Source organism: Corvus brachyrhynchos, unplaced genomic scaffold (assembly GCF_000691975.1).
Source record: "Corvus brachyrhynchos isolate BGI_N302 unplaced genomic scaffold, ASM69197v1 scaffold32, whole genome shotgun sequence".
Classification (NCBI taxonomy): Eukaryota; Metazoa; Chordata; class Aves; order Passeriformes; family Corvidae; genus Corvus; species Corvus brachyrhynchos.
This window is the reverse complement of record NW_008237919.1, coordinates 9,478,233-9,501,175: the sequence shown is the minus strand read 5'-3', so window position 1 is coordinate 9,501,175 and position 22,943 is coordinate 9,478,233. Positions and strand designations below refer to the sequence as shown.

The 22,943-nt window shown below is 41.8% G+C and overlaps 1 protein-coding gene across 4 annotated transcripts in view; it reads right to left on the bottom strand.

Moving 5' to 3' along the window:
* The window catches only part of RASSF3 (Ras association domain family member 3), an 80,183-nt gene that overhangs the window by 31,346 nt on the left and 25,894 nt on the right, over positions 1–22,943 (bottom strand). Inside the window, exon 1 of one of the 4 annotated variants that reach the window (XM_017733192.1) lies at positions 8,402–8,425. The exons of the other annotated variants lie outside the window; for them this stretch is intronic. Within the exon in view, the coding sequence (XP_017588681.1) occupies positions 8,402–8,410 (9 nt within the window). The 5' untranslated portion in view covers positions 8,411–8,425. Of the gene's footprint in view, positions 1–8,401; positions 8,426–22,943 lie in introns of those variants that run through there. 4 annotated transcript variants of the gene reach the window in all.

Genomic DNA, 22,943 nt, shown 5'->3' with positions numbered 1-22,943 from the left:
CTCTTGCTGACCCTCAACTGGCTCCTCCTCAAACACCAAGGCACCCCTGCAGCACACGTCACTGCGAAGAGCCACAGTGCAGTGGCTCTTTGTCTGTGCACTGCAAAACTCTCCACACGCCAGTCAGCCTTCTCACATCCCAGGCATCTTGACTGGCAAGGTTAAAGCTCCAAACAGAGATAGATTCTTTTCTGCTGGCACACTGTACTCAAACAGCCTCACTCCGTCTTTTTTCCTAGATGAGTCATGGAACTGGAATTCTCCGATCTCACACACTACAGCCCCACCAAAGGCTGTATCAGCTTAAGCAAGGGACAGACGGAACACACGTTAAACTGGGCAACGAAGCCTTCAATTCATGTCGAACAATAGTCCTAATAGCTTTTATTTGCTCTAGGGAGCAAACACCACAGCATTATCACCCAGACTTGGTCAAACATGAGTGTTAGGTTTTCCTAGGTGTGACACAACCCAGCAACTTGCTGCTCTCAAGGACAAATGGAGTACTTCCCTTCCCTAACAGCTGTGGGGTCTCACCTCCTTCCCTGGCTCTCAGCATTTCCAACAAACCCTTGGTGAATGAAACTCAGCTCACTACTGTGTCAGGAAACTAACTCCAGAAGAACTAAGCTAGCAAAACAAGGTGAATGCAGTACAGGAGGCAATACACAGAGTACCTTAAGATTTTTCTCCAGCAGCTTCAAGCTGCCCTACTCAGTCAACAACTTCCTGACTCACTCACACCATGCATGCCAGATGCTCTATTAACAAGTTTCCTAGGGTTTGGGTTGGTTGCTTCTTAAATGCAAGAAATTAAAGGCATTTCTATGCAAACCTCGAGATAACATGCCCTAGTCTTTGTTGGAATCCTTTACATTGCCTTACTCATAATGAGTCTCCCCTCCCCCACTGGAGAAGTGTTCAAAATGCAGCCTGAGTAAATAGTGTAGGCAAAAACTCAGTATGTACAAGTTCAAATCTAAGGCTCTGGACCCATCAGATCTAGAAAAAACCCAGACTTCAGGAGTATTAACATGGGTTTTGAAAGAAGATTTGTTTACGACCAGTGAAGCTATTTGAAAAAGTGCATCAAATTAACTACCCATGCAAATTTTCTTTCCACCTATTTTTATTTTATTCTTCATTTTGGTGAGATTGAAGGCCTTAAAGAGCAGATCTAGTAGGAAAGTATGACACCAAGACTGCAGATGCTTGCCTCATCAACAGGAAACAGCCCAAGAGCCCAAATAATAATGGAAGAGTACATTGACTGCAACAGTCCCTGTGCATGGACATTCCTTTTCCAGAACTGCAAGCAAAAAACTGTAGAAGGAATTGTAATATTGATGCCAGAGCCATTAGGCACACCTAAGCAAACAGCCAGCCTTAGAAATTCACAGTGTGCCTTTAAACTCGGCAAGCCCCCATCCCCAGCCGAATTTTTTTCCACTGGGAGCTAATGGACCTCACAGGTTACCTCTGTGCCAGAGCAGAGTCAAGCCTGTGTGGTTTTGCCCACTCTAGACTGTAACAGTTCTTCAGTCAGATGATACATTTCCTCTGCACCCCAAATGAACTGTCGGCTCTAAAGCAAGGCACAGCTGTGAGGTTTATTAGATAAGCACCATTCAAATTTTGAGTCAGGGCCTGTAGTGAAGAGAATTAGCATGGGAAAATGCTACTTGGAATGACGCAAATCATTGTGCCCTTTATGATATTACAGGGTCACTGAGATAAGTTTCATGCATGCCAAAATCTTCACACTCACTTAGAAGGATATACATTTAATTAACGTAAATGCAAATCTCTCATGTCCAGTAGTTGACTATTAATAAAAACAATGGCTACTGGAAACAAATAATGGGAAAAGTTTATCCAGAAACCATTTTAAAATTACAGAACTGTAAATGTCACGCTGTCCTTCCTTAGGCATCACTTCTGCATTATGAAGAACTGTTTCCTTTATTAATACTTCTAATCAGACTTAATGTTTAAAAAGTTTCCTACTGTGCTTCATGATTTCCTTATAAATCACTTGCTTATAATCCACCCTGCAGAATGAACCATCTTTCTTCAAAGCATGAAAGTCATGTTATGCAGCTACTGAGATGAGGCAAGGAAGCAAGACATCCTCAGGGGGAAAGGAAGCATCTCTATAAAAGGCAGACATCCAAAAGACACTGAAATTTAGCCTTCAGATGACAAACCTGAATAATCTGTTATTCAAAACTATTTTCCTGCTTTAAGGTATTTTTACTAAAACTACAAATATTCCAGCTTTCCTCAACAGCCTATCAGTTTGACTTCCCAGAGTACAATTAAGAGTAAGGTAAGAATTTAACATGCTTCCTATCAACTTGCTGCTAAGGCCAGAGTCATTTGCATGTTCCATCTAAGACATGTAATCAGCTGCTTACAATAACGACATATAGTGCCTATCATGTATGACTAAATCCTATGTCCTACATGAACTGTAAAATGAAAACTTTTTTTTCCCGTTTCAAAATACAAAAGATTGTATCAAATGGAAGAATGTTTTGCTTAGAAACCACGAAGTTCTCAACCCTGTCCCTCTTACATCAACTGTTGGTTAAGGAAAAAAAACACAAACCCAAAACACCACAAACAAACTTATTCAGGTCAGAGAATTGCAAAGACCAAAACATGCCATTCCCTTTGCTTTATTCTAAAAAACACAGATGTGATCAGTATGAAGACATATTTGATCTGCTTTTCCTAATAAAAGATTTTCCAGTGTTTGCCTCATCTGGAGGGAACTAGACTGTTGAAGAGCCCTTCAGTCTCTGCCATATAACGCAGAATGGATCTAGAAGTAGATTTTTCACAAAAGTTATCTTGGGTTGTTTAGTGTACCAATGACAGATTTAAGCTGTTCCAGAATATTAGTTCTGCAGAAATAAGCCACATCACTTATAAAAAACATTCCTAAATCCCACTCATCATTGGAAATCATCTCCAATAAATATCTGCAAAAGGTGAGAGTCAGGATGGACCACACAGGGATTTTAAAGTAACCAAGGGAAAACAAAGTACAAAATGCAAAGCCAGATGCCTGCTTTAAAAGAAAGCCAAATCCACTGAGGCTTATAAATGCATTAACGATGCATCTGTCCATTTTTATCTGTGTCTCATGATAAGAACGGTTAGGGGAAAGCACGCATTCATAATCCTGCCAGAATCCTGAACAGGCCTGCTGCTGAGCACAGCTACCCTCAGGAGCTTCCCAGCTAAAAAAGCCCTTTGAAGGAAGTCCTGCAGCACTTTATTCCAGAAGAGGAAGCACTGAAAGGCAGAACTGGGGGATGGGAAGGATGCTCAAGTATCCACAACTCCAAAGGGAAAGGGGATAATGGGATAACCTCTGTACTGCAGTACATACACAAAAGTCCAGGGCAAAGGTAATACAAAGTCTCCTTTACTGGAGCATTCACAGCTCTCCACTGTTATGAGACAAAAGCAGATTGCCTTCTCTAACTCGGCAGCCCCTGGACTGTCTAGGGCAAACTGAACTATGCCAAACACTGTGTAAGAGAGTAAACACACTTAAGATGTTGACTGTTCTCTAGATAAACACACAGAACTGACAATACAGCCACAGTCAGCAGAAGTGGACACAACCCATTTCCTGACGTGAGCAACTAAGAGAGTCCCACCAATGCCAGAGGGAGAGCCAAGACAGAAATGCGGAACAAAGCTCCTGCTATACTCCCTGCCATGAAGAGTCCAGGCTGCTACAGGCCATAAAAACACACTGTTATTTATCCAACTTTTCAAAACTTCCCAGTCCTCCTTTGTTCTAAAAAAGCAAGGCTGTTCTAAAAACATTTTCTGATTCAAATGACCCAAGGTCAGGGACAGCATCAGCTCCACTCAATACTGAAAATTCTTCCAGTAGCCTCTGGAAAGGCAACAAGAAACCCCCAAGTGGTTTGCATGCAAAGGAACTAATAAAGGCCCATTTGCCTTGATCTTGCATACAACCTACTTGTGAACTAAACTACATGACACTTCCACATGGATGCCTCCAAAGAGGCAAGTTGTGTTTCAAGTTGTTCTCTTGTATGAATTGTACAACTTGTCTTTTGAGCTGTTGTCCTGATGTCTCAAATGGCATTTGCTGACCTTCTGGCTGGAGCACCAGCAGGGTTTGTACCTCAGCAAATCCTTCTTAGAGCTTAGCTAAAGATTGGTAGAACCTTCAATACCTGCTTGCTTCCAGACCTTTGTGAGCTCTAGTCAACACATTATTTAAGCTTAAGAGAGGGAATGGAAGCGTCACTCCTGCAGGAAACAGAGCTAAAAATTAGCTAAAAAGTAGCCAGGACGGTTTTGAGATCCTACCACAAGCAGGAAGTCAGAAAAGGTTTTGTGTTAAGCTATACCTCCTCCACAGCAACAACTGATTTTGAAACAGCTACGTACTACATTGAGAGACAGCACAAACCCACTCGTAATTCTGCCACTCATGTTTCTACTTGTGCCATGCACAAAGAGCTTTCAGCCACCCCAGGCACCAGCCAGGGGCTCTGCATGAACACCACAGATCTTTTATGCCAACATGACTCTCCCACAGCAATGAAAAAGGAGTTCAAGAGTTTCACAAACACCACTCTCATAGCAGCCTCAGTAGCTGACATCAGTAACATGGATGCAAAAGCAAAGATTCTTCATGCACTCATGTTAATTGTGCAACTATTCAAATAAAAACAGAAGACAACTTGGTTTGCTCGCAAAATTAATTTTTCCTCCAGAGATGAATGTAAGATGACAGGTCACCTTGAAAATAAGCCATAAGATTAACTAAGAAAATTTTCAAACTAAGAGGGAAAAAAGAGACACTATCAAGGTTCAAGGGAAAAGAACAAACTGGAACTGAAGAACAAGACCTTTAAATGCATAGCCTTGGCAGGGCAGGAGGAGAATTTGAAATGGGACACAGAGCTGTAATTGCATGGGCATTTGCTAAGTAGGTCTGCATTTGCTAAGCAGGTCTGTGTATTCTGTTGTGCAAAAGAAAAGAAAACACTCAAGAGATAAGCACTTCAGCCTGCATAGGGCTTGGATACTTTCCCAGAATTCAAGTCATAAGCAAAGACTCTCTTAAGCAATGAAGGGTGCCAGAGCAAACACTTCCACGCAACTGGTCTGCGTTTGCCTCTCTAGCCAAAAACTAAATGATGCACTTTTTTCTTTTTACTGGCAAACATGCGATACAAAAGTGCAATTAGTGGACAGCAACTTTACAAATTTCAGCCTCTCACCCACTTTCACTGTCTGTCAACACCCAAATTTTAAATACTGTTATATTTACTGTATACTTCATTTATCTGTTGTGTTAACTCAAGAGAAAAAAATGATGCTTTCTACATTTACTTCCAAGCAAGTTCTCTGAAGTACAGCCAAAGCATCCTGAAGGCTGTTGGAGAAAGTCAGTTAGATTTCCAGCACAGTTACACTCTGACAAAAGGACTTTCACTTTTAAACTACATCCAAACTCTTAAGTATATCCACCTAATACTGCAAAGGAAGTCAATGGACTAGTATTAGGCTGTGGTTGCTGGACTTCTGCATGGATATTTAACCACCTATCTACTATCAGCAACTATCCTCAAGCCTCCAAGCAGCAAACAGGAGGGATTTACAGTTAATAATTACCCAACAAACCAATGCTTATAAATAGGCTTGCTTAAGAGATGTCTGGTAAGTGGTAGTGATAAAAATCATCTGAAAAGCATTTGTATCCAGCCAGGTATTGTTTTATGAGCTCTTCAGGCATCACAGCCACCAAGGAAGAGGTTTAAAAGAACACACAAAAGTTAAGTTGATGGTATCAGCATAAAGCTAGTCCAGCCAGTCCTGACAAACAACAAAACAGTCACTGGAAGAAAAGATGTCAAAAACACCCTGCACACCTTTCCTCATACATAAGCTGCTATCATAAACATCACTCTTTGTATAGCACAGACTAGACTCATCATTCCTTTCAGATCGGGTCACCATCTTCAGAGCATCCACCAACCCAACACCTGCACTGCTGCAATACAGACCACCACCTCCACCTGGCCACCAGCTCCACTGAGGTCACCCACAGCACCCAGCATGTGGGCAAACCTCCGCTCCAGTTGCCAGCAGAAGCTCCCTGAGACATCCTCCTTGCCGTTCAGCTCTCTGGACTCCTCTCTCTTCGGATAAGGGGCCCAGCATGCTGGCTGTCCAGCTTCCTGCACTGCTAACTGGAATGAATTAAATACTCAAACTACAGGGCTCACAGCCCAGCATCCTCCCTACTCCAGCATCCTTCACCTGCACAGAAGCTGACCCAGAGCCCTCCCTTTCTTTCCAGGCAGCTTGGTCACCCAGATGCCTTATCCTGTACCCAGGTGATGGCAGAGGTCTCTGGAGAGCAGAAGGGCCTTTTCCCCAAGGCCACTGCAGGAACCCCGCATCAAAGCCAGCACACAGCACTGACATGAGGGAAGAGCCCGCTGGGAGCAGAGACTCCATCACACCGGTGAGCTGGAGCACTCACACGGGTTCTTATACCTGCTCACATCAGACCTTTGCTCAGAGGAGATCTAATGCCTCACATAGGTGCTACACACAGAGAACCTTTGAGCCAGGGAAGGAAGAGACAGAGGCCATGCACTGTCACCTGGTCTCCTCACCCTGACTAGGACACTCCATGTCTCCTGAGGGCTAGACACACACATGCTGTTCGACTCCAATGGCTTCCTTTTTCAGCTCTCAATAGAATAAAACAAAACAGACTTAGCAATTACTTCCTAAAAAACACTACTAATTGGCAGACCAAAACTCATTATGCACAAATCTAAGTACATAGATTTCTCAGCGTCCCAGTATACTGTATTCATCTAAGGGCCGAGTTCAGAGACTATTACAAAATGAGATTGCCTCCAAAGAAGCATCAAATGCTTTCAGGTCTTGGCAATATCAGTCAGGTTTTGGTCCTTCTGCTCCCCAGTCTGCGGGTAGCTGTCCATACTTGTTTCTTGTTTGTTTTAACAAAGTACCTGAAGCAGATTCACACATTTGTAAGAGAAAGATCTAAGAGAACAAGGAAGGAACATCTAGTGTCTAATACAATAAAAACAACCAAGGTAAAAAAATAGATCTAATCTCCCATGTAATGAGGTATCATTTTACGTATTTTTAAACTTCACAGTTTTCTTACATTAATAGCATACATAGCTCTGCTATTTACCATGATCCTGACAACACTAGTGCCTTACTCATCTGAATTCTGTCCTACTTGTTATCATCAGTCTTGTGGGAGAGAAGAAAAAAGAAAAAGAAAAAAAAGAGAAAAAAAAAATCATGATGTGGCCTTCCAGTTTGTCCAGAAGCTAATCAGGTGATTTTTCTCCTTCTAAAACAAGCAAATTAAATTATTAAACAGTCAGAAGTCAAGGATGATCAAATGTCCCCATTCTGTGATTAAAGAAAGGCAGAAGCAGTGCACAGGCCTGCCTTCTCTTCTTCCAGTGGTCCACCGGCAGAGCAAGACCTCCTGCCGAGAGCAGCTGCCTCCTTCCCTTCTTGTGGCTTCTTCACCTGCATTTTTGTCTTCCATCCAGCGAAAGAAACTTTCTTCCTCTCAAACAGCTATGTCCAAAAAGCTGCCCATATTTACACTTGTGAAAACAGCAGTAACTGTTCATGCTATAACCAGCAAAGCCCAAAACAACGAAACAAAATCATGGCAAAAGGTCGATTACAGCAACCATTACCACAGGCAGATAGTTTCAGCTGTGAAACTTTTTATTAAGTGGCATTATGAAAATAGATACTGATGATACATTTGTCAAACAGATTAATAAACCCCTTCCCTCAAAACTGGCAAGCAAGGCAACAAGCAAAAGACACCTGATTTCCATTAACAGGCTCACGCTTGCAGCGGAAAAATCTTATAACAGCTGGAGACTGAAGCTGGTCAAGGCACAGGAAAGAGTGCAGTTACCTTTTGGTATGAAATAACATTTAAAATACATTTCAATATGTTCAAAATAGTGCCCTTAACTTTATTCTCTAAATGGATGAGCTGGCCTGTTAAACCTGTTACAGGGAACAATTAAAGGAGGATTCTAAAGCCACAGAAAATACAAAGAGCTAGAAATACACAAATGCATGTATTTTGAAAATCAAGAACGTGCAAGTAAATCCAAGGTTTACATTGCAATCCTATTTGCTGCACTACTTGCTGTCAGATACCAAAGCATAAACCATATTTTCCATTCAAGAAGTTCTACTGCTTTCTCTCAGAACCATTATTCATTAAAAGAATAAAAACAAACAACAAAATAAAGGCCAAACCAAAACCACACAAAACCAAAAAGTCCAGACTTCTCAACCTTCTGCCTACCTGTATCATGTCTATCCAGTTAAGAAATCTGTCCAAACACTCTAAGGCATCTCCACTGCACCATCAGCTCAAGCTTTCTCTCCCAAAGCACAACTCCACAAACTAAGCCCAGCCTCTTGAGGTCCCACCCTCTCAGTCAGTTTCCTCATCTGCACATTCCTCCTCCATCTGCTCCAGCACCAGAGCTGTTCCTCTTGCAATCACAGAGAGATCTGATTCAAGGAAGGCATCTGAAAAAAACCCACCTTTATTAGTTTAAACTGAAGCTTCAGTGGAACCACACCCTGTGCTCAAGTGATGGCAGCCACACTGAAACAGCCTTCAACCTGTGGCACCCACCTTGTAGGTGTATGGCTGAGATGACAGGGCATGACCAACAGAGGTAGGATGAACAGCTTTGTGATGATCCCTTTCTGTTCTACCTTGTGAGACATCACTTGTTCCCCTTGCGTCACAGGATAAATCTAGGAAACTGGAAACCTGGCTGTACGTGCCACCCTTCTACAAAACACCCAAACAGAACCAGTGCTGTAAGTTGCACTAGGCCTGTGTTTTGACTTTTTAGATCTTAAAACAATTTACGTTTGACATTTAGTTTATCATGGTTTCACCAAAATGTTTTGCAAACATCTGCTTCACCAAAAGTGAAGTATGGTGAAGTTGTGAACTATTTATGGATAACCTGTATGGATTAGCAACCCAATTACTATTGCAGGTTAGAAGATCTCCTTCTGTGCATGCAGCCATGGACCTGCACAGAAACCACGAGAACAACAAAGAGGGAACAGAGCAAGCACTGCCCAGGAAAGTTATGTTCTGGTGTTACACATCTGAAAGAGAAGGGGATCCAATTCCAGGTCAGTTTCAGCATGGCATCCCCACCATATTTAAGACTTTTTCACTTGTCTGTTGGGTACAGTCAGAACAAAGGTTGGATTCTATGGAAGGGCAGTATTGAGGTCCATATGGAAGCACATAGCAAGGGGACAGGGAAGAATCATGGAATGGTAAGGTTGGAAGGGACCACTGGAGATTATCTAGTCCAACCTCCCCACTCAAGCAGGGTCTCCCAGAGCACATTACTCAGGACCTCTGCAAGTACCTAAAAAGCGCAGCTCCTTCCCACATCCAGGGAATGGCACCACATTTCTAATGACTGCCCTAAGCACACTGTAATGCCCATACCCACAACATAAAATACCAATCCTTATAATAAAAAATACTCCTCTCTGCTGCCTTTTGTTTCTGACACAATCACTACCCAATGTGAAATATCTTCTGAAAGGTTTTTTTTCCACTCTATCTTCCAGATAGATCTCTGAAGATGAAAACATATAGTTTACTACTTGATAAATCCAGACAAGTAGCATGGAGCTCCCATCCTATATCCTCCACATAACATCTTCACAACTACTTAGTGCAGTAAATCTGTATTACATAATACATGATTTTTCCAGCATTGGCCATAAAGGCTGATTTAAAATCTAACTCATTTTAAAACAGGACCCTTCATTAGAATTGAAGGGGGAGGAGAGGAGACAAAAGAAAAAAGTGAAAAAGCAAGGGTAGCATGCCAGCATTCCATACCATGCACTTCACCAAGCTGCTTCAGGAGCTAGTTTAAACTATAAATCACTAAAAAAGAAGTGTATCATGAACTTTGGCTGCTAGAGGAAAAACCACTAGGTTGATGATTTTTTTTTTTTTTTTAATACTAGGCTATTTCCACAGAACATGTCACTGTACTGTCTTAGGAGGCAAACACCTACTGCGCTAATAGTCTATTATCATTGCAACTCAAAGCTACATCTTTGTATGTCAGTGGCAAGTTAAAAAAAGCCTCAGGGAAGAAATCACCAAATCATTAAAATCAAATATGCTTTGAAGAATATTTGGGGTCTGCATTCAGGGGTGGGGAAAGATGTGCCTTTAATTATTTTTTAATTAAATTAACTGTGAGTTTTAAAGTTCAGAGCATGTGAAACTGCTTTGATGTTTCACTTCACATATCAACCTTTTAGCACAATATAAACAGTCATGTTCCCCCATCCTGAGATAAGCTTCCCACCATGTGAACACGTAATCAGTTCAAAAGCAGCTGTCAGCGTAGACAAACCCACAAACTGCAGCCATAAAACAAAACCTGTGATATAACTTTATTAACCACTCTTGCCCATGACTGGGAAAACACAGAAGATCTTTAGAAGGATACTTCTAAATATGTAACTTCTGTTCTATTGGAATGATGTGTAAGTTATTTAAATCCTTCATGATTTGTATTAAGGCACATCTTATCACCCCTCAGTCACAGGAGCATGTGGAACAATGGAACAACAGTTTGGATTCAAATCACCAACTGCTACGACCATCAAAGCACAGATTTCCGCTGTAGGAGTACCTGAAGCTCTCCTTGCTTGCAAGCGGGATGATCCCTTCCAGAGGAGCATAGTAACAGAAGAAAATTGATTTGTCTGTAGGATTCAGCTCAGCAGGTGTAAGACTCCTCCAAAAAGCTCCCATGCCCACTGCTGCCATCGCAGGGACAGGGTAACAACAACTGGAAAACCAAGGACACCCAACAGGAGTGAGCCAAAACAAGGGGGTGCAGCCAATAACTTTGCTGCCTGAAAACACAATTCACAAGTTCATCTCAGGTACAGGTGAGCACAAAGTGGCTTTCTGGTGACAAAACACGGAATTAAACTCCCAGGAACCTCACTGTGACTTGGTGATCATAAAGAAGTCAAACAAATTTGCATTACACAACCTGCCATGTTTCAAGCCAACTTACTTGATCTTCTGATAGCTGGACGCTTCTTTGGAGTTGCTGTTTTACAGACAGTTCCATTCTTATTCAGAAATCGAGAAAGGTGTGTATCAGGAATTATTTCTGTATTTTATAACAAACCTTCCACCACAGTATCAAGGCAATTACAAGTGCCCTATGGTTTAACAAACCAAAAGAGAAACCCTGATGGAATATGCCCCGCTGGCAACAGAGCCACTTTGATTTACAAAGCATCACTGGTTCTCCACCTTGCCTTAATACTTGGCATTTATTTAGGATAATGTTACATAGGCTGTGATCAGGTCTAAGATGTAGGAACTGTCTACACTGTAAAGGGTAGACAGTGGCTGGCTAATTGGCACCCAGCCTAATCCTGAATATAAAAATCTCACTGTACTAAGCACAGGAACTGTCTGCTTTATTTTACAGAGCAAGAAATCTGACCAGAGCAACAAAAAGCCAGAAACCCACAGTTTAATCTACTTCATGAAGTCCTGTTGCTCACAGGTTTGAGTTAGCAATAAGAACATTCTCCCAATTATTCTACTCTTTGACAACATAGTCTACTGAATATTCATTCAAGAAAAAAGTTGTAATTAACAGTACAGAATTAAAAGTCTTATAGAAGATATTTTCTTTAACATACTTTAATTAAAACATGGTGGTTTTAGTTAAGCTGAATATTATTTTGCTAACATTATACTATTTTTAAAGCAGTAAAAATATCTCCTAGGCAAGCAAGGGACCAACAAAAGTTCACAGTAGTAGATCACATGGTCAGCTGAACACTAATACCATTTTTCAATTTCTGTGAAAACAAACTTGTTCCCATGAAGCCCAAATCAGACCCCAAAGCAATACTGTACAGCTGATTATAGTGAATATTTAGAGAAGGTACTTAGATTTATCAGCAATTCTTGTTATACTTGTTATAAACCACAACAGTGAGTCAGTCTCAGACTTAAAGGAGAAAGTAATTTGTACCCAAAGAATAAAACAAGTTCTTGCTTGGCTAGGACCTTGAAGAAAAAATAAGGAGGGTGGGGACAGGAGGTGGTAGGAAGTTTTTCAGGAATAATTTTTTACATAGTCATAGAGCCCAAAGGAAAAAAACCTAAGAAAGGCAACTCATCATATAAATTAATTTGACTTTATATTCAATGAGAATAGAAAAATGAAATTTAAAATAATGTGAGGATCTGATTCAGAGGTTTATCTGACTGATGTCCAGACTGACATCCATATGCATATGCAGTAGTCTCTTACCACTACAGTGAATCAAAAGGTAACTGAAACAATTCAGTATTTTAAGAGTCACTTCCCCAAGGAAATTACTAAATTATATTACCAAATACAACAAAAGATATTCCAGTCTTTGAACTCTACAACAGCCCCACTCCATAGACTATCTTAACTAGCTACTGTGAATCCATTTATGTAGCTACTGAGATCCACCTACTGGGCTGTCTAAAGCAGCTAAATGATTTTCATTACAGAAAGAGTTGACTCAGACTCCTGTCATTAGTCATCACCCCATATCACATATTATTGGAAAGGGAAAAAGGCATTCCCTTAATTCAACAACTAAAGCACCCCTTAATATCAAGTTAAATATTCCCAGTTCATCTTAAGCTGACCTGCTAACTCATGCAAAAACTGCAAACTCTCCTTAATATTAGATTTTTACATCAAAATTAACTCAAAAGATCTGGACACATTTCTAAATACAGAAAATCAGGCTTTAGAGTAACAAATTTATGTAGACACTGCATTACAAAAGTAACACTGTGCTAAGTTAGGCTCCATGAAAGCTGCAAGTATCATGACCAGAAGAAGATTTCTGTAATGAAAGATCAAGTTCCCCTTAATAAAGCAGATTTCTCTCGTGCAGATTATATGGAGTCTGGTTACTGCTTGCATCAGGTTGCCTGCACAACTAATGTTCCCCTGACTCTGCTGTTCTTACGCTGCCAGCACTTGTACGTGGGTACCTAATGGAGCAACTGCCTCAAGCATGAACTTTTGATTAAGCTGTAGATTTTTCCACAGGACATAAGACATCTCTCCTATGTGCAGAAATCTGAACAGGCAATTTTTCAGCCTGCACTTACAGCAGGACAGATAAAATACTTCATCTTCCTTCTTTCCTTCACAGCTCCTAAAAGACAACAGTCACAAATCAACTCCCCATCTCAAATTACTTTTACCATGCCTTACATGCATGCAGGATAATTTACTCCAATTTGCTCTCAGCAGTTGATAAGTGCTCATATTATCATCCTGCAAGAGATGGAGCAAGTCTTATACACAAAGATTCCTTCCTTCTCCTCCTCCTCCACTCCTTAACTATCAAATATAAAAGTTATACCTACTTCTAGCTTTCAGCTGCCAGGTCCATGCCACACATACAGTTAGGGATTTATTTTACCAGTTTTCAGGAGCGCCCCCTTATTGCAGCATTTACCCCTGGCTATATCACAGTCATCACATGGGTCTCATTTCTGGATCAAGGTACTCCTGGTGATGGAGATGGGGAGCCTATATGTTTGACAGGATTTAAAAGAACTTTCCTCCTGCTCATATTTCTGTTCCTTGGTCTTCAACACTTAGGTTCAACAGTAGACTGTTTATCCTGACGCATCCAGAAATGCTTCTGCAAAAACCCTCTCTTTCCATTGCTTTTCCAAGTTAAACACACATGCATGGTAACAAAAAAGGGGCTGACCATTCTTTAAGTCACCAGTCTGGAAAGCTGGGGGACCAGTTCCTGCAGCTGGCTACAGCACATACCTCTGCTCACTTCAGGCACAGCCTAGGTCACTTGCCACATCGATTTTTCTACTACTTACAAGCTAATCAAAGACGCAAAAAAACAGGGTTGGAGGGTTTTTTTACACATTTTATCATAAAGGGTAACGTAAGACACCTGTCTATGCCTATACTACATAACCTTTCCACACATCAATAACATAATAAAAAATTCTAATATAGTAGTTCAAATTACATCTATTGTGAAAATTTGTACTGACTGCTATGCTAATCTCAGTAATACTGAACCTTGAACCTACTCATTTCAAACATGAAGATAAACAATGCAGGCCAATTCTCCCATTATGCAATGCAACACAACCACCAAAATTCTTAATCTTTCAGGCAGTGCCAAAGAATATGCCAGTTTCTGTACACACGATCACAATGGGTCATGCTGAAATCCCTAGTGCAGTTGCTGGAGTTTATATGGCTTTACCAGATGCTTCTCAGATGAACTATGAAAATATTTTACAATTAAATGAGCAGCTCTGAACAAAAAGACTTCCATGATCTCAGCTTATGTATCTAAGTGAACACACTAAATCAAGCTGTGGTGGACTGAACAGCAAGACAAGCGGTCTTTGATCTTGAGGAGACCAATTCTTCAGAAGAGAGGAACCCACTAAGAGAAAAGTAATGCTCTAAATGAAACCTCTGAACTAAACTCTTCCAAGTTTACAGGCTAGTGTGACCAGCACAACTGTACATAAGAAGTCACCGAGAGGAAGTAGTCTACAACAGAGGTTATTAGCCATCAATAAAGGTGTTAAGCTACTTGTGAAGTATTAAAAAATTTATTCTATTACAAACTTTACTTCAAGGGGGACAAGTCAAATCATGGGATTCCTGCTTCAGCAGAAATAAAATTAAGCACTTAAGTATTTGGCAAACAATCATCAGCAGCCAGAGCAGTACTTGATATTCAGTTTTTATTATTAAAAACCAGGGTTTAGAGAGACTGTATTGATTGTGTACTGCAAACACAAGATACAAGGACTGTGCACTATGAGGAAGAGTATAGCATGGTTAGACTGTGCATCCATGCACTTGACCACACCTTGGATCAGTAAGGAGACAGATCACAATACAAGCGGTCCTAATTATGGACAACAGGGATATCTGTAAAAGATTAGAGACGACTGCCTTTGTAATTTGCCCCTAGTACATTATTTTGTATAATTTCTAAAAGAAACACACTTGCAAACAGCATTTTCCACAATTACTTAGTGGGTAAAGAGTGAGACAGAGAAGTTGACAACCGGCACACCAAGTACTACATACCCAACATCAACGTTTGACGCATCCTCTGAGGCAGATGAACCACTTCTGCTTTTACTATTATTTTCAGCACAGCATAGATTCCTCTGCATACAGGAACACGAATTCCTCTCCAACACACACACAGATGAGTAACCAGAAAGCATTCTTAATTGCTACATAAATCACATGTGGCTACTTAGCATAGCCAAATACATGTCTGCCTAGGAAGCACTCTCCTCAAAACTGTCTGCAGTATTTCATCAACCTCACAGAAAAGCAAGCATGCCAAAAGGAAAGCAGCAATTACTCACTCCAAATGAATTCATACCTGTCCACAGAAACGTGCGGGCTTTGTTACAGGAACCCAAACCCATACAAAAGCTTGACAACACTGTAGGCAGGTGTGCTGCACTGAAACTGGGGGGAGACGACAGCATGCTGGGCTAGCTTCAGTCCCATTGGGGCACACCTCTAACATCTGTGGGTTTTAAGACCTTTCCTGAGTATTGGTCTCGAAAGGTACAAATCCATATGTGTGCATGTTAGATTTATACATATAAATATAAATATTTTGTATCTATATATAGATAATACGTAATTATTTTTTTAAAATGTGAGCATGCATCCATAACAGCCCTATTTCTACCTAAGAATGAAGTGTGGGATATACTGAATAGCTTGGCTCCATGTGCTGCCTGCAGAAGCCCCCCAAGTTTTACCTGTCTATCCATGAGGAGAGCTGGACAAGAGACCTGTCACTCTCATGTCTTGCTTCATGAAGCTTACGCTGCTTGCCTTGACTCGCTAGTATATTCTCACAGGCAAATGCTGTATTACACATCCAGCACTTCACCTGAAATTCTCTGTTAATCAGTTTATTTAGAATCACAGAACATCCTGAGTTGAAATGGACCCACAGGGATCACCAAAGTCCAATTCTTGACCCTACACAGGACAACCCGAGAATCACGCCATGTGCCTGAGAGCATTGTCCAAACGTTTCTTGAACTCTGTCAGGCTGGAGCTATGACCACTTCCCTGGGGAGCCTGTTCCAGTGCCCAACCACCCTCTGGGTGAAGAGCCTTTTACTGATATGCAAGATGAACCTCCCCCTGACACACTTTCAGGCCATTCCTTCGAGTTCTGTCACTCACTGGTTACAAGTGTGAAGAGATCACTGTCTGCCCCCCCTCCACTTCCCCTCACGAGGAAGATGCAGATAGCAATGAGCTCTCCCCTCAGTCTCCTGTTCTCCAGGTTGAAGAGACCAAGTGAGCTTGGGCACTCCTCATACACCTTCCCCTCAAGGCCATTCACCATCTTTGTTGCCCCTCCTTTGGACACTCTCCAATAGCTTAGTATCCTCCTTGCATTGTGACCATTCCTTACATTGCCCAAAACTAACCCCAGCACTCAAGGTGAGGCCACTCCAGGGCAGAGCAGAGTGGGACAATTCCCTCCCTTGCCTGGCTGGCGATGCTGTGCCTGATGCACCCCAGAACACAGGTGGCCCTCCTGGCTGCCAGGGCACTGCTGACTCACATTCAACTTTCCCCTGACTAGCACACCCAGGTCCCTTTCTGCAGTGCTGCTCTCCAGCCTCTCATTCCCCAGTCTGTCTGTTAATCCAGGGTTGCCCCATCCCAGGTGCAGAATCCGTCACTTGCCCTCATTAAACTTCTTTAATATGGTTGGTGATAGCCCATCTCTCTAATTTGTCAGTGTCTCTCTGCCTCTGAGGGAGTCAACAGCTCCTCCCAATTTAGTGTCATCAGCAAATTCATTCTGTATTCCTTCCAGTCCTGCATCCAACTCATTAATGAAGATGTGGACGAGCTCTGGGCAGAGGATGGAGCCCTGCAGAATTCCATGAGTGACTGGCTGCCAGCCTGATGTTACCCCATTCACTTCGACCCCTTGTGTCCGACCCATGAGCCAGTAGTGCTTGCAACTGTTAATGCAGCACTGGTGCCACTGACGTTTTACAGAAGAGACAAACTGTAGCATCAGTTTCTACTTTAGTTTTTCTTCATCATTTTGCTCTTGCAGTAGCTAAATGTTAATCAGCAAGACCCTCTTCCAAAATGGTCATTCTGATACTATTCTTACACAGTGATCTACAGTTGAGGTAACAGATCACAAGAAGATTTTCTCCTTCTTTAAGTAACTTTTTATTGGGTTTTCTTTTAATCTCTTTAGCGTGTTTAGACACTCTTCAGTTCTGCTGTGTTGCAGAGCACTTCCCTGAATTCACCAGACTCTTCAGTTAAAAGAAGACTCCTTGTGTCTGCATGTCTATTCACATGTGTCTAAAGCAACCTAAGTCTAAACATTTTGGACCATAAAGCTATAGATGCCCAGTACTTTCTGACTTCAGCAAAACTCCACAGCTCTGCCCTTCTGCTTTGCACTTAAACCTACATGATTATCCCAGCTCAATCACATCACTTAATTCACAAAATACCCACATTTACTAAGTGCTCCCGATCTTACTAATGTGAAGCCTAGCTACTGTACTCCAAGACTCCAATGGGTGAATCAAAACCTTTTTTTCTCCAACAAAAGGAAAAAAAAAAAAAAAAAACAGTGTTTCTCCGGTGATTTTTAAATAAATGTCAATAACAAAGATAATAACACATTGTTTGTGCTCCCCAGGTTTATAGAGAAGTAACTGCCTGAGATGCACTTAATATAGTATTAATACAATAAACTAAAGAAAACAGTGGAAATGTTAAGAGTTACTCATCTAGTCTGAATATTACCTGCTGCTGGTGCTGCACTCATGACACTTAAATCACTGAATGTAACAGCACTCATTACATGTTTTAGTGACTTGAACTCTGCTTAGGACAGTACATTAACCCATCTCTTCTAAACCTGCTTCTTAAATTTTTGTCTATGCTAGTAGTTACCATTTCATATAGTTAAGCCCTCAAAATTTAAACCAATGACTCCAAGAACCAACTGGGACGATGAACCAGTGTACAGCAATCAGCATCCTCTGCACAGGGCATAAATCTCATCTCACCTCCAGAGGCTGTCAGACACCAGCAGGGGACTTAAGAGTTCACCACAAAATGGCCATCAAACCCCTCCAAGTTACTGATGCACACATGCTGCATCAAGTGCTCCAAGACAAGAGTGAGACAAAAACACAAAATAAGGACCACTAGTTTACTGTCACAATGATGTGGGCCTTAAAATAGACACAATCTCTACCCTGCTCATTCCTTCAGTTCTTAACTTTCAAGTATTTCAGTTGCAACAATGTTTATCCCATAATATTCACTGACTGCCAAATGGATTAGAAAAAAAAGAACAAAACATAACTGGGTATTTTTAGTTGCCTTTTTTTAAATAAGTTTCACGACTACATGTCAAACACAAACCTAAACTTTTTGGCTCCAAAGCAAGCCTATAATTAGAAACCTCATTTTTTCTGGTAGTCAGGAGAGCCATTTTCCCTAGGGAATGTTACAGAAAGGAAACCCAGGAAGAGTCGTAATGGCTAAACAACGTGAAACATTAATAACAGACACTGGTAACACAAAGACATCCTAACCAGGCTTGAGCAGCTACAAATTGCATTTTACTGCTAGAAACTGTTTTCTTCCAAAGTTAAACGCTTTTTTTATGGTCTCTCGTCCTCTCAATCACATGCCTCAACCTACTGGGCAAATTCATATGGAAGAAATGTAAAAAAAGGCGTCTGTGCCCAGAAGTTTGTCCTACTTCCTCCCACTTCCACCAGCTCACCCATTAAAAAAAAGAAAAACAAAACAAAAAAAACTGCTACACCGTTCAGGTCAAACCTCCTCCTCCAACAGTGAAATGAGAGATTGCTGGTTACTTTGTCAGGACTAGTTCGGGATGACACTGTCACCCTCCGCCTTTTGCCTTTCCCCTTTACATCTCCTCTGCTCTTATCTATCTGCTTTTCATTTCCAGCTTTTTTATGAATTTCCTTTCCCACCACCATTACCACACCTGCAAATCCCACTGACATGCAGGAAATACAGCCACAAAGCCAATGTCATGGCAGGGGGCACTGGGTGAGGGTACAGGGGAAGGAACTTAGCAGGTCTGCAAGTTGTGAAGACCAAGACCAGTAAGGGGAAGAGAGAGGGAGAAATCAGACCTCAGACAGGGAAGGACCAGTGTTGACAGTGAGGCAATGAGGACGTTCTTGGGTGCAGAAGGAACACATGCATTTTTGGAAACTGCCAACAGAAGAGATTGCATTTTTCTTGCAAACACTTTTACAGAGCCCTGTATGAAATGGTAGAAAAACAGAGCACACAGCAGCATTTTGGGTTTTTTTCCAAAGCACAGAGCAGCATCCAAGCGCCAAACTTCTTATATCCAAGCCATTTTGTATGGGACATCAACCAGAACTCTCTCACATTTTGTGTGCAAACTATTCACAACTCAGATGCTGAACAAGGGCCTGTAGGACAGGCCCTCTTCTAGCAGCTGGGATCCGTGACCTCCATAGCACTGCCAGCTTCCAAAGCAAGGTTTCCCAAAGCACAGTGGTGTCCTCTCTCACAGATCCTACACACGTAAGGGCAGAGAGAGATCCTGACCACAGCCTCTTCTCATGTTTCTAACCCTTACAGTTACAGTGGAAGGGGCCCTCAAACATAGAACAAGCAGAATCAAGTACAGGGATGTCCTCAGGTTTTTGCAGTCATCCTGATATAAGACTTGAGCTCAGCATGGCTTGGAACTAACCATATACAATGCTTGAAAGGCCACTGTCCATCGAGACCCCTGAGAAAGGAAAAGTATTGCAAGGATTTACATCGACCCTGCTCAATGTGAGATAATTCAGGGAACTGGTGTGGGGAAGGAAAGCACAGAAAACATACACAGGAAGATGCACATCCCTCCAGCACATGGTGGGGCTTGCAGCAGCAGGCATGACTGTTTTCAATTTTCCTGAAGGATGGGGGTGGGTGGGAGGAAATAGGGAGAGAAAGGGGTCAGCTTTCAAAAGTTTGCCAAACATCTTATTTTAGTACTTTTTCTACAGGGAATGGATGAATTCCAAAGGCTTGATCATACAGAAGCACCGGTCTGATCTTGCAAAAGCCCATGTACATGGATAACTTTACCTCACATGAGTAGTCACACTGGCAGGACAAAAATATTTACAGTTCTGCCTTTTTCGTTTATTAAATGACTCATTGCAAACATAAAGCAGGGCCACACCGAGCTTAATCTAGTTTCTGACACTTAAATTTTAAAAGAGACACAGATGATAAGAAACCTTAAAGCTAAACTTTCAGGAGCAATAACACAGCATAAAGCAACCTGCATTTTTATTCACACTGCCCTCAGATTGAAGTATTTCTTGCTTAAGAAATAACTTTGGGGCTACTGCTCATCCCCAAAACACCATACCATCTATTATATGCTGCAATGTTTTTATGCTGCAATTTTTTTTAGAAGTGGTACAGAGAGAGGAAAAGTTGTCTAAATCTTTAACCACACTAGAGATCAGGCATCCTAGGCAAAGACCGAAGGTACTATCGCAAATTTTTTACACCAGAATTGCTGTCAATTCATTAATCCTGTCTCAGTTGCAGCATTTGATGTATTTAAGCCCACCCTTGCCCAATTAAATGAAGACAAAAATTCACTACTTAAACTAGTGAATTTCCTTTTTTCTTTCTTTTCTTTGGAAATCCATACAAAACAAGACTAAACACTTGTAGAGAGTTTTTCCGCAGGCACAGCTGCAAGCCAAATGCTCTAAACCATTTCTTCCCTGCAAGAAAGGGGGCAGAGGGAGCTAAGACAGAAGGATAAACGTAACTGCCAGCATTTAAAGTCTTCTACAAGAAGAGAAACCCACACTGCAAAACTTAATAGTTGTGTAGTTGAGAAAGACACAGAAACAATAACTATCAGCTCCCCTCTTTTCTCTTCGCTCAAGGGGACATAGTATGCATTTTTTGACTAAACCTCAAATACAAACCAAAAGTAGCATCCTCATCCCTACAAAGAGGCTTATTATGACTGTTATTGCTGGAAGGGGAAACTCACTCTTACTGGCCACATGACTGTTGAAATCTACATTCAGCATTGTTTGGAGATTTTTTTTTCTTTTGCCTATAAATCTGCAGTTGAGAGCAACTGGTTATAACTTTATGACTAGAAACATTAGCTGAGTATTTCTGATGCTGCAGAGTCAGCAATACAGATTAATTTGTTCCAGCCTAGTAAATACTTACTTAAATATGCACCCTGCAACACCTCACTGCAGTATTCTTTTGGGAAACATTACTAGAGCAGAACATCAAATTTTAGTTATGGGGTTTTTTGTGGTTTTTTTTCCAGTCCCCCTTGCTTGGAAATGTTAACACCACACACAAAAATTTACACATTTGCACAGTTTACCACTTATACAGCTAACATTTAGCAACACAACTCATACAACAGCACTGGAAAGACCTGTATGTTTTCAGGATCTGAATCAAGACACAGGCCTTCTTACATGTCACGATACAGCAGCTACACAGAGGCAGACAGCAGTTCTATGACAGCAGACATCTATTCACACAGTACTGTCACACCAGAATCCTCCTCCGTAAGGGCCAGGTGGCAACCAGTGCTGGCCAAATAGGTTAGCAGGTGAAGTTCAAGGACACTCCACAGCACTCGGCAGCTTCCAGTGAATACCTGAGGTTAGTGGGAGGCTGAAACTCAAAATGGATGAGACAAAACCAACCACTGAGGAGAGGTGTCAAGACAAGTATCCTGGAGAAGCAGCCACAACCTGATACATAGCCAGTCCCAGCCTATTTGCTCCAAGTGCCCAAGCTCAGGTGTAGACAGAGGGTGTGCCCAGGCTCCCTGCCAAACTTTGCAGAGGAAGTTAAAGCTCAAGAGAGCTCTTGCACTTCCTCAAACGGGAGCAGGAGTTTCCTAAGGGGCAGCTAGAGGGTTTCAGTTTTAAGCAAATCACAAATGGAACATAACCTCAGAGAAAAAGAAACCAAGATTGGCTTTCTGCAGCAGAACACAGCCTACAGGAATGGCTGTGGGTAATGAACGACGTTTTTTGACAAGTGCCACAGGTGGACCAGAGGGCAGCTGAGGTATCCAAGCTTTGAAAAGCAAGTTTATAAGCAGGTCCCCATGGCAGCAGTAATAACACTGAAATCCAGTGGGGAAAACCACGAAGAGTTTGTAGAAAGAAACAGACACTGAACAGAAAGAAGGCACTGATGCTGGTGGGAGCAGGTGAAGAACTAGCATAAACAAAACAGGCTCACTAGCTCATAGCCAGCCTTCTCTGTGCATTGGGAAGAGAGGAATGAGGGGGGATAGACTGGCTGGCTAAAGAAGTGTGACGTTTACCCTATATGGTTTAATAACTGCTCAGCGTCGGACAGGTCCTCCATTGAAATTTCAACGCTGCCCACACAAGGGGTTGGTTCGGGGTTTTTGCTTTGGTTTTAATCAATTCTTCACTTCAAAGCTCCACTTGCATGAGCCTGAATGCTTAAACCAAGCCACTTAAACACTTCAGAGGGCCTTTCCCTGCCAACAAACCAGCTGAAGAGGCTGTCATTCACCTCGGAACGAGCTCCGAAAGAGCGAGGAGGCAGACCCCGCCGTGCCCCGCAGAGGCTACCGCGGGACGAACAGCGCGGTTACTCTCCGCACCAATA